The 12,653-nt window shown below is 37.2% G+C and overlaps 1 protein-coding gene and 1 non-coding gene across 2 annotated transcripts; one reads left to right on the forward strand and one right to left on the reverse strand.

Moving 5' to 3' along the window:
• Window positions 1-259: 259 nt before the first annotated feature.
• LOC110789812 (uncharacterized) lies at window positions 260-1,606 on the forward strand. Its single transcript, XM_056830063.1, has 2 exons — window positions 260-1,232; window positions 1,425-1,606. The coding sequence occupies exons 1-2, from the start codon at window positions 260-262 to the stop codon at window positions 1,604-1,606; spliced, it is 1,155 nt and encodes a 384-aa protein (XP_056686041.1).
• On the reverse strand, window positions 622-730 carry LOC130462240 (small nucleolar RNA R71). Its single transcript, XR_008922346.1, has one exon. It is a non-coding gene; the product is annotated as a small nucleolar RNA R71 (small nucleolar RNA).
• Window positions 1,607-12,653: the final 11,047 nt, after the last annotated feature.

Below are 12,653 nucleotides of genomic sequence, written 5' to 3' on the forward strand. Positions count from 1 at the left end.
ACCCGAAATTTTAAGAATGTCCAATTTCTTAATTTTTTATGCATTCATTTAAATCTTGAGAATAGTAACTAACTTTTTAAGTTTTTACTTTTCAGGTGAATGAGCGGTGGCACACCTAATCCTAAACTCAAGCGAATCAGGAAGTATATCGATTATGTGAACATCATAAGTCAAGAGAGATATTAATCTACGCGATCAACCAGAAGAGGTGAAACCAGAGGAAGTTAAACCAACAGAAGATAGTCTAAAAGGAGCAAAAATGGGTGAAAGAACCTTGAAGGAGATGGCAGCCCCAAATACGGGAGATGATCCTCTCTGCATTGTATTTCCAAAGCTGGACAAACCCCTCAAACTGAATTCAGGTTTCCTTAATCTTCTTCCCAAATATTATGGGAAATCAGGTGAGAATCCTCATCGGCATTTAAAAGAGTTTAAGGTTGTTTGTTCTTCTATGAATCTTGAAGGAGTCGAACAGGATCATATTAGATTGCATGCTTTTCCTTTTTCTTTGCAAGATTTGGCTAAAGATTGGTTGTATTATCTTCTTGCTGGATCAATTACGACTTGGAATGTTATGGCATCAACTTTTCTAGGAAAGTACTTTCCAGCAAGTCTAATTGGATCCACCAGGAAGGAGATATGTGGCATTAGGCAGCATGATAATGAGTCCTTGTATGAGTATTGGGAACGTTTTAAGAGATTATGTTCATCCTGTCCCCAACATCAGATTAGTGACCAACTATTAATTCAATACTTTTATGAAGGCCTATTTCCTACTGATAGGGGTATGATAGATGCTTCGAGTGGGGGGGCATTAGTGGATAAAACACCAACCCAAGCTAGGGCTTTAATTTCTAATATGGCTCAAAACACCCAACAACATGGTACTAGAAATGATGTTAAAATAGTAAATGGAGTTGATTTAAGTGGTATTCAGAATCAATTACAAGAAAATGCTCAACAAATTGTTACTTTAACTACACTTGTGTCTAAAATTGTTGCTAGTAATGAGTCTAAAGCTAGAGTTTGTGGAATTTGCTATAATGAGTCTCATCCTACTGATAAATGTCCTGATTTGCAATCTGAAGATGTGAATGCTATAGGTGGTTATTCTGGCCAAAGGAAATATGATCCTTACTCACAGACTTATAATGAAGGTTGGAAAGACCACCCTAATCTAAGATATGGAAGTAGACCACAACTTCCACAATCTAATGAACCAAGGCAATACGGTCAACCAAATCCACCACCCTAATCTGGTCCTTCACTAGAAGATTTAGTTAAGCAACTAACAAATTAAATAGGGCAAGTCCATAACCAGGGTGTTGAGTATCAAAAGAAAACTGACACGCTCCTTCATCACATAGACACTCAAATAGGTCAGATTTGCACTTCTCTAAGTAATCTTGAAACTCAACTTTCAGGTAAACTTCCATCACAAACAATCCCTAATCCCAATGGTCATGTTAAAGCTGTCACACTTAGGAGTGGTAAAGTGTTAACTGAACCTAAAATGAAAAGCCGTGAAGTTGAAAAAGAGATAGAAGTCAATCCTAAAGTTGGATCAAGGGAAAGAGTGGAAAGTGAGGGTACTGTGAAGGAGTGAAAAAGAAAATGAAGGGGAGAGTAAAACTGAATCTGATTCTGTTGTTTCTCGTTTTAAAGATTTGCCTTCTTTCCCTTCTCGATTTGCTAAAGCTAAGAAAGAGAGGCTTGACAATGAAATTCTAGAAACTTTTAGGAAAATTGAAGTCAATATTCCCCTTCTTGATGCTATTAAACAAGTACCTCGTTATGCAAAGTTTCTTAAGGAACTTTGTACTAACAAAAGGCATTTTCGTCCTTCTGAAAAGGTAAGTATGGGGGAAAATATTTCAGCTATTATCCAAAAGAAGCTTCCCCCAAAGTGTAAGGATCCTGGCATGATTTGTATTCCTTGCAAAATTGGAGATTCTAAGTTTGAGAGGTGTATGCTAGATTTAGGATCCTCCATAAATGTTATGCCGAAATCTATTTATGATACTTTAAATGTGGGTTCTTTGTCTAAAACTGATATTGTTATTCAGTTAGCTGGTAGATCTAACGCATTCCCAATAGGAGTCTTAGAAGATGTACTTGTCCAAGTGAATGAATTGGTTTTTCCTGCTGACTTTTATGTTCTAGATATGGGTGATAGATGTGATAGTGTTCCCTTGTTGTTAGGTAGACCATTTCTGAAAACTTCTAAGAAAAAAATTGATGTTCATGAGGGTAACTTAACTATGGAATTTGATGGAGAAATTATTAAGTTTAATATTTTTGATGCTATGAGATACCCAAGTGATAGCAATAATGTTAGTTCAATAGATACTTTTGATGCTTTTGATTGGATGGCTCAGGATGTATTTGATAAGTGGTGTGATAAACTATTTAAAATTGATGTTCTTAATGATAATAAAGAGAATGAAATGCCTGATTTTTCTATTGTAGCTACGTCTGATGTGGCTGGTGATGTTGAAAATAAATATTCTGATTTTTCTTTGCCTTTATCTGTGCCTAAATTAATTCCTTCTATTGTTGAATCACCAAATTTAGAGTTAAAACCCCTACCCTCTAATTTGAAATATGTTTATTTGGGTGCTAATGAAACTTTGCCAGTAATTATTTCAAGTTCTTTAAATGAATATCAAGAAGCAAAGCTGTTGAATGTGCTTAAAAATTATAAAGAGGCAATCGGATGGACTTTAGCAGACATAAAAGGCATTAGTCCCACCTTGTGCATGCATAGAATATTTCTTGAAAAAAATGCTAAACCCACTAGAGAAACTAAACGAAGGTTAAACCCTTCTATGAGGGAAGTTGTTCAAAAGAAAATTATTAAATGGATAAATGCGGATGTAATCTACCCTATTTCTGATTCTCAATGGGTAAGTCCTATTCATGTGGTCCCTAAGAAAAGCGGAATAACAGTTTTTGAAAATAATAAAGGCGAGCTTGTCCCCACTAGAGTTCCTAATGGTTGGAGAGTATGCATAGACTATAGGAAGCTTAATCAACCTACTAGGAAAGACCATTTTCCTTTGCTTTTATTGACCAAATGCTAGAAAAGCTTGCTGGACAATCTTATTTTTGTTTTCTAGATGGTTATTCTGGTTATACTCAAGTTCCAATAGCTCATGAAGATCAAGATAAGACCACTTTTACTTGTCCTTTTGGTACATTTGCCTTTAGGAGAATGCCTTTTGGATTGTGCAATGCCCCTGGAACTTTTCAAAGATGCATGATGAGTATTTTTTCTGATTTAATTGAAAAAGATATGGACGTGTTTATGGATGATTTTACTGTTTTTGGTGATTCATTTGATAGATGCCTTCATAGTCTGTCTCGAGTTCTGAAAAGATGTGTTGAAACTAACCTTGTATTGAATTTTGAAAAGTGTCATTTCATGGTTGAACAAGGTGTAGTTCTTGGACATATTGTAAGTGCTAAAGGTTTAGAGGTTGACAAAGCTAAAATTGATGTCATTAGTTCATTACCTTATCCTACTTGTGTTCGTGAAATTAGGTCATTTTTAGGGCATGCTGGCTTTTACAGATGTTTTATTAAAAATTTCTCTAAAATTGCACCGCCTTTGTGTGTTTTACTTGGTAAGGATGTTGCTTTTGGCTTTAATGATAAATGCAAGAAAGCTTTTGATGATCTGAAAGATAAACTGACCTCTGCTCCTATTATTAGACCACCTGATTGGTCATTGCATTTCGAAATCATGTGTGATGCTAGTGATAAGACAATAGGTGCTGTTTTAGGTCAAAAGAAAGATAAAGAGTCTTACGTGATCCATTATGCTTCTAAATCACTTGATCCTGCCCAATGCAATTACACTGTTACTGAAAAAGAAATGTATGCTGTTGTTTTTGCTTTGGAGAAGTTTAGACCTTATTTGCTTGGCACTCATGTGATTATATATTCTGATCATGCAGCTCTTAAATTCTTGTTAAAAAAGAAAGAGTCAAAACCTAGATTGCTTAGATTGATGATTTTGTTGCAAGAATTTGACCTTGAAATTAGGGATAAAAAGGGTGTAGAGAATCTGGTTGCTGACCACTTAAGTAGGATTGTTCGTAGAGATGATTGGCCGTTAATGACCGAGTTCTTTCCTGATGAACAACTACTTTCTTTATGCCGTATTGATACTCCTTGGTATGCTGACATGGTGAATTACTTAGTGACTAGAACATTCCCTCCTACATTGTCTAGAGATCAAAAGGAAAAGATTAAATCTGAATCAAAGTATTATTTTTGGGATGACCCATACCTTTGGAAATGTTGTGCATATCAACTCATGCGCAGATGTGTCGATAAATCTGAATTCACTTCTATTCTCAATTTTTGTCATTCTTTGGAAGCTGGGGGACATTTTGGTCCTCAAAGGACTGCATATAAAGTCCTTCAGTGTGGATTTTATTGGCCTACGTTGTTTAAAGATGCTTATATTTTTGTTAAGTCTTGTGAACCATGTCAGAAAACAGGTAATATCTCTAAGAGAAATGAAATGCCACATCATGGAATCATTGTTTGTGAAATATTTGATGTATGGGGCATTGATTTTATGGGCCCCTTCCCCTCATCCTTTGGTAATCTTTACATTGTTCTTGTTGTGGACTATGTGTCTAAACGGGTGGAGGCTATTGCCACCATAACTGATGATGCTAAGACCGTTGTCAAGTTTGTTAAGAGTTACATTTTTAATAGGCTCGGCATGCCAAAGGCCATAATTAGTGGTAGAGGAACTCATTTTTGCAATAAAACTTTGGGTGCTCTTCTTGAGAAATTTCATGTGACACATAGAGTAGCAACTGGTTATCCCCCTCAAACAAACGGTCAAACTGAGGTGTCTAATCGGGAAATCAAATAAATATTAGAAAAAATGGTGAGCCTAATAGGAAGGACTGGAGCCTTAGGCTAGATGACGCATTATGGGCCTATAGGACAACTTACAAAACTCCTTTAGGGATGTCACCATATCGACTTGTTTTTGGAAAAGGTTGTCATTTACCTGTGGAAATCGAGCATAAGTCTTATTGGGCTGTTAAGCAATGTAATATGGATTATGATTTGGCTGGGAAGCAGAGAAAACTTAGTTTGCAAGAGCTTGAAGAAATCAGATTAGAGGCTTATGAAAATTCTCAGATGTACAAAGACAAAACTAAGGCATTTCATGATAAAAGGATAGTCAAAACTACTTTTTCTGTAGGACAAAAAGTTGTTTTATACAATGCTCGTTTGAAATTATTCCCTGGAAAACTTCGATCTAGATGGCTTGGTCCCTTTGTTATTACTAATATATTTGATCATGGTGCAGTTGAGATTAAAAGTGTGGATTCCGGTAAAGTATTCAAGGTGAATGGTCACAGATTAAAAGCATTCTATGAGTATGAACAAGCAGGGATGATTGAAGAAATAAAGCTTTCAAAAGACTGAAGAATGTTATACGTTGAGCCAACGACGGGAAATAGAGGCGCTGCTTGGGAGGCAACCCAAGGCTTAGAGCTATTTATTTTCATTTTCCTATAATTTCATTTTTGTGTTTTCGTTTTTGTTTTTGTTTTCTTTTTCTCAGCTTTAGTTAATAACTTAGTTTTTAATTTTAGCTACAAAAAAAAAGGTGGACAGGTTATTTTTTGTTCTTTTCTAGTACAGGCAGACCGAAACAAGAGGGACATGATTCCGCTTGCACCTGATGCTATTTTGTTTATTCTTTCCAAAGATTTGTTCAGGTCGTTTTAAACTCTCACACAATGCAACCACCTAACTTCTGAAATTTGTGATGCCATTATTGTGGGGCGTGCTACGATTTGCTGAACAACACAGTTCTCATCAGATCTCTAATACAACTTCACACCAAATATGAAGATCTTGTTTTCTTCTGGCACCTCCCATAACCAGCTAAGTCTCTTCTAACTTTTCTACATTTTTTTTCCATTTGGGACAATGCAAAGTTTCAGTGTGGGGGGGAGTGGTTAGAAATCGTCATTTTTAAACGAAATGCTGTCAAAATTTCAATACAAGTCTCTCTGTCATATTTAAGCATACTCAGTTGTACTTGTGACATAGGAAAATAAATGTTGGTTCTTTTGATTTCCAAACCAAATGACTGATAAGTGAAAAAAAAAGTTTTATGGTTTTGTCACAAACTAGCTTGCATTGGATCAATATGAATGGTATTAAAGATTGCATAAACCCCTCTTTGACATGGTTTGTGCTGCATGGTTTCGCTTTCCCTTTGTGCGATGAAACCCAAAATGGAGGGCCACGAACCTCGTAAGACCCACTTCTTTATGTTCCTCCGTATTGATCGCCCAAATTGGGACTTGCATTTTAGCTTCCCGAGATCGATGACCAAAGTGTAGGGGAGAAATGATTGAGGCAATTTTTTTATTTATATAATTAGAGCATCCAGAATATCTAGGCCTTTTGTTATTTATTGTATTCAAAAAAAATTCCATTTTCTTAGCCTATTGAGCTTTAAACCTTTCTTGGCAAACGGTACAGTACAAGCCCATGGCCTATACCCGAGCTTAGCTAAATGGAGAACCGTTATTCGAGTTTTGTATAATTGTGTTGTTTGGGAGATTATGGAAAAAGTTGTTATTCAAAAAAAAAAAAAATACAAAAAAAAAAGAAATGAATAGAAAGAGTATTCATATGTATGAATTGTTTGAAGTTGCTGAAAATGTATTTTTGCAAGGATAATGTTCACTAGTAGTATGATGTTATATGATGATTAAAGATGCTGGCAGCAGATAATTATGGCTGAATGTTGAGACAAAACATCACAAATGTCATGTTTTTATTGTTCATTTGCTCCTTTAGCTTGACTCTATTTAACACCACATTCCAAAATATTTCCCTACCCTTAACCTAAGCCATGTACAACCATATAAAAGTCCTATTTGATCTCCTAAGTACACTTTTGATCCCTTAACGGTGGAGGGTAAGATTTTGTGCAAGTCCTGACGAGGGTAATCAAATTAAGTGAGGCATGAGCTAATACGGTTGCGCATCTATGAGGGAAGATTCAAACTTAGGGGAAAGGAAGCGGTAAGATTGGTTGATCAACTAGGGTGCTAAATGTTAGGTTATGATACATATAAATGATTATAAATCATGCGGAAATAACCATAAATGTCAGGATTCCAAATTAATTGCCACATAACAATTAGCATAATACAGATGCATACACTTTGTAGCGTGCCCTCCCTAGCTGCGCCCGAACCGAACAAGAACAATTCTTTAGGACTCCAAGTGTCGTCCCTCCGTAGAAAGTCCACAGCACGTCCGGATCCGCCTTAAGATTGACTAACTAGAATCTCCCTCAAGGTACGAGAATTTTCGGCTATTATGGGGCAATTATTTGACTGAATTTTTTCTCTCAAAAACTCACTTTGAATACTTATGAACTAGGATCACATATTTATGGGGGTATGGAAAACAAATTGGAATCCTACTACGAAACTAATTAGCTTAATTAGAATTTTATTAAAACTCTTAATTTATCCTATTAGGATTAGGAAATCAATCATTATTCGAATCCTACTTGACTTAGGATTTGGATCCAACACAAACACACACAAAAGAGCACGGCCCTTGCGGGCGTTCAGCCTACGCAAGCCTTGCGGCCCACGCGAGCCTCGCAGCCCACGCGAGCAGCCATGCTCGCAGCCTTGGCCTGGTGGGCCTGGCCTTGCGCTGGGCCTGGCGTGGCCTTGGTTGTCTTGTGTGGCGCGCTGGCTTGTTGGACGCAGGTCTGGCTTCATGCTGGGCCTTCGTCTAGCAAGTCTCGTCCGATGCTAATTCGTACGACGCGCTTCCGATTAATTTCCCGATTCCGGAATTCATTTCCGATACGAACAATATTTAACATTTCCGATTCCGGAATTAATTTCCGTTTCGAACAAATATTTAATATTTCCGTTTCCGGAATTATTTTCCGATTCCAATAATATTACCGATTCCGACAATATTTCCGTTTCCGACAATATTTCAGATTCCGGCAATATTTCCATTTCCGATAATATTTTCCGCTACGTACCATGTTTCCGTTTACGGCAACATCTACGACTTGGATAATATTTATATTTCCGATACGATCCATATTTCCGTTTCCGGCAATATCATCGTTTCCGGAGTATTCATTATTTGCCTTTGACGATCTCAGCTCCCACTGAAACCAAGATCCGTCGATTCCGAATATCCATAGATGGAGTATTTAATGCCATTAAATACTTGATCCGTTTACGTACTATTTGGGTGACCCTACGGGTTCAGTCAAGAGTAAGCTGTGGATTTAATATCATTAATTCCACTTGAACTGAAGCGGCCTCTTACCATTAAATGCATACTTGGACCAAGGGCATTATTTCCTTCATACTCATAGAATGCTTTTAATCTGTGACCACTCATAGTTGAACTCTGAAACCGAGAAACACCTCTGGACATAATAAGGATGACAACTCTTACCTTATGTTCAAGAGAAAGCATCGAGTAACAAAGGAATTAGGAAATGCACACAAGGTGAATGGTCACAGATTAAAAGCATTCTATGAGTATGAACAAGCAGGGATGATTGAAGAAATAAAGCTTTCAAAAGACTGAAGAATGTTATACGTTGAGCCAACGACGGGAAATAGAGGCGCTGCTTGGGAGGCAACCCAAGGCTTAGAGCTATTTATTTTCATTTTCCTATAATTTCATTTTTGTGTTTTCGTTTTTGTTTTTGTTTTCTTTTTCTCAGCTTTAGTTAATAACTTAGTTTTTAATTTTAGCTACAAAAAAAAAGGTGGACAGGTTATTTTTTGTTCTTTTCTAGTACAGGCAGACCGAAACAAGAGGGACATGATTCCGCTTGCACCTGATGCTATTTTGTTTATTCTTTCCAAAGATTTGTTCAGGTCGTTTTAAACTCTCACACAATGCAACCACCTAACTTCTGAAATTTGTGATGCCATTATTGTGGGGCGTGCTACGATTTGCTGAACAACACAGTTCTCATCAGATCTCTAATACAACTTCACACCAAATATGAAGATCTTGTTTTCTTCTGGCACCTCCCATAACCAGCTAAGTCTCTTCTAACTTTTCTACATTTTTTTTCCATTTGGGACAATGCAAAGTTTCAGTGTGGGGGGGAGTGGTTAGAAATCGTCATTTTTAAACGAAATGCTGTCAAAATTTCAATACAAGTCTCTCTGTCATATTTAAGCATACTCAGTTGTACTTGTGACATAGGAAAATAAATGTTGGTTCTTTTGATTTCCAAACCAAATGACTGATAAGTGAAAAAAAAAGTTTTATGGTTTTGTCACAAACTAGCTTGCATTGGATCAATATGAATGGTATTAAAGATTGCATAAACCCCTCTTTGACATGGTTTGTGCTGCATGGTTTCGCTTTCCCTTTGTGCGATGAAACCCAAAATGGAGGGCCACGAACCTCGTAAGACCCACTTCTTTATGTTCCTCCGTATTGATCGCCCAAATTGGGACTTGCATTTTAGCTTCCCGAGATCGATGACCAAAGTGTAGGGGAGAAATGATTGAGGCAATTTTTTTATTTATATAATTAGAGCATCCAGAATATCTAGGCCTTTTGTTATTTATTGTATTCAAAAAAAATTCCATTTTCTTAGCCTATTGAGCTTTAAACCTTTCTTGGCAAACGGTACAGTACAAGCCCATGGCCTATACCCGAGCTTAGCTAAATGGAGAACCGTTATTCGAGTTTTGTATAATTGTGTTGTTTGGGAGATTATGGAAAAAGTTGTTATTCAAAAAAAAAAAAAAATACAAAAAAAAAAGAAATGAATAGAAAGAGTATTCATATGTATGAATTGTTTGAAGTTGCTGAAAATGTATTTTTGCAAGGATAATGTTCACTAGTAGTATGATGTTATATGATGATTAAAGATGCTGGCAGCAGATAATTATGGCTGAATGTTGAGACAAAACATCACAAATGTCATGTTTTTATTGTTCATTTGCTCCTTTAGCTTGACTCTATTTAACACCACATTCCAAAATATTTCCCTACCCTTAACCTAAGCCATGTACAACCATATAAAAGTCCTATTTGATCTCCTAAGTACACTTTTGATCCCTTAACGGTGGAGGGTAAGATTTTGTGCAAGTCCTGACGAGGGTAATCAAATTAAGTGAGGCATGAGCTAATACGGTTGCGCATCTATGAGGGAAGATTCAAACTTAGGGGAAAGGAAGCGGTAAGATTGGTTGATCAACTAGGGTGCTAAATGTTAGGTTATGATACATATAAATGATTATAAATCATGCGGAAATAACCATAAATGTCAGGATTCCAAATTAATTGCCACATAACAATTAGCATAATACAGATGCATACACTTTGTAGCGTGCCCTCCCTAGCTGCGCCCGAACCGAACAAGAACAATTCTTTAGGACTCCAAGTGTCGTCCCTCCGTAGAAAGTCCACAGCACGTCCGGATCCGCCTTAAGATTGACTAACTAGAATCTCCCTCAAGGTACGAGAATTTTCGGCTATTATGGGGCAATTATTTGACTGAATTTTTTCTCTCAAAAACTCACTTTGAATACTTATGAACTAGGATCACATATTTATGGGGGTATGGAAAACAAATTGGAATCCTACTACGAAACTAATTAGCTTAATTAGAATTTTATTAAAACTCTTAATTTATCCTATTAGGATTAGGAAATCAATCATTATTCGAATCCTACTTGACTTAGGATTTGGATCCAACACAAACACACACAAAAGAGCACGGCCCTTGCGGGCGTTCAGCCTACGCAAGCCTTGCGGCCCACGCGAGCCTCGCAGCCCACGCGAGCAGCCATGCTCGCAGCCTTGGCCTGGTGGGCCTGGCCTTGCGCTGGGCCTGGCGTGGCCTTGGTTGTCTTGTGTGGCGCGCTGGCTTGTTGGACGCAGGTCTGGCTTCATGCTGGGCCTTCGTCTAGCAAGTCTCGTCCGATGCTAATTCGTACGACGCGCTTCCGATTAATTTCCCGATTCCGGAATTCATTTCCGATACGAACAATATTTAACATTTCCGATTCCGGAATTAATTTCCGTTTCGAACAAATATTTAATATTTCCGTTTCCGGAATTATTTTCCGATTCCAATAATATTACCGATTCCGACAATATTTCCGTTTCCGACAATATTTCAGATTCCGGCAATATTTCCATTTCCGATAATATTTTCCGCTACGTACCATGTTTCCGTTTACGGCAACATCTACGACTTGGATAATATTTATATTTCCGATACGATCCATATTTCCGTTTCCGGCAATATCATCGTTTCCGGAGTATTCATTATTTGCCTTTGACGATCTCAGCTCCCACTGAAACCAAGATCCGTCGATTCCGAATATCCATAGATGGAGTATTTAATGCCATTAAATACTTGATCCGTTTACGTACTATTTGGGTGACCCTACGGGTTCAGTCAAGAGTAAGCTGTGGATTTAATATCATTAATTCCACTTGAACTGAAGCGGCCTCTTACCATTAAATGCATACTTGGACCAAGGGCATTATTTCCTTCATACTCATAGAATGCTTTTAATCTGTGACCACTCATAGTTGAACTCTGAAACCGAGAAACACCTCTGGACATAATAAGGATGACAACTCTTACCTTATGTTCAAGAGAAAGCATCGAGTAACAAAGGAATTAGGAAATGCACACAAGGTGAATGGTCACAGATTAAAAGCATTCTATGAGTATGAACAAGCAGGGATGATTGAAGAAATAAAGCTTTCAAAAGACTGAAGAATGTTATACGTTGAGCCAACGACGGGAAATAGAGGCGCTGCTTGGGAGGCAACCCAAGGCTTAGAGCTATTTATTTTCATTTTCCTATAATTTCATTTTTGTGTTTTCGTTTTTGTTTTTGTTTTCTTTTTCTCAGCTTTAGTTAATAACTTAGTTTTTAATTTTAGCTACAAAAAAAAGGTGGACAGGTTATTTTTTGTTCTTTTCTAGTACAGGCAGACCGAAACAAGAGGGACATGATTCCGCTTGCACCTGATGCTATTTTGTTTATTCTTTCCAAAGATTTGTTCAGGTCGTTTTAAACTCTCACACAATGCAACCACCTAACTTCTGAAATTTGTGATGCCATTATTGTGGGGCGTGCTACGATTTGCTGAACAACACAGTTCTCATCAGATCTCTAATACAACTTCACACCAAATATGAAGATCTTGTTTTCTTCTGGCACCTCCCATAACCAGCTAAGTCTCTTCTAACTTTTCTACATTTTTTTTCCATTTGGGACAATGCAAAGTTTCAGTGTGGGGGGGAGTGGTTAGAAATCGTCATTTTTAAACGAAATGCTGTCAAAATTTCAATACAAGTCTCTCTGTCATATTTAAGCATACTCAGTTGTACTTGTGACATAGGAAAATAAATGTTGGTTCTTTTGATTTCCAAACCAAATGACTGATAAGTGAAAAAAAAAGTTTTATGGTTTTGTCACAAACTAGCTTGCATTGGATCAATATGAATGGTATTAAAGATTGCATAAACCCCTCTTTGACATGGTTTGTGCTGCATGGTTTCGCTTTCCCTTTGTGCGATGAAACCCAAAATGGAGGGCCACGAACCTCGTAAG

Source organism: Spinacia oleracea, chromosome 5, assembly GCF_020520425.1.
Source record: "Spinacia oleracea cultivar Varoflay chromosome 5, BTI_SOV_V1, whole genome shotgun sequence".
NCBI classification, from domain to species: domain Eukaryota; kingdom Viridiplantae; phylum Streptophyta; class Magnoliopsida; order Caryophyllales; family Amaranthaceae; genus Spinacia; species Spinacia oleracea.

Bases quoted from the DNA above. Each gene is read 5' to 3' on its own strand.
- LOC110789812 (XM_056830063.1), top strand. From the start codon at position 260: ATGGGTGAAAGAACCTTGAAGGAGATGGCAGCCCCAAATACGGGAGAT. The intron at 1,233-1,424 runs GTCAACCAAATC...CTCAACTTTCAG, and splicing joins TAATGAACCAAGGCAATACG to GTAAACTTCCATCACAAACA.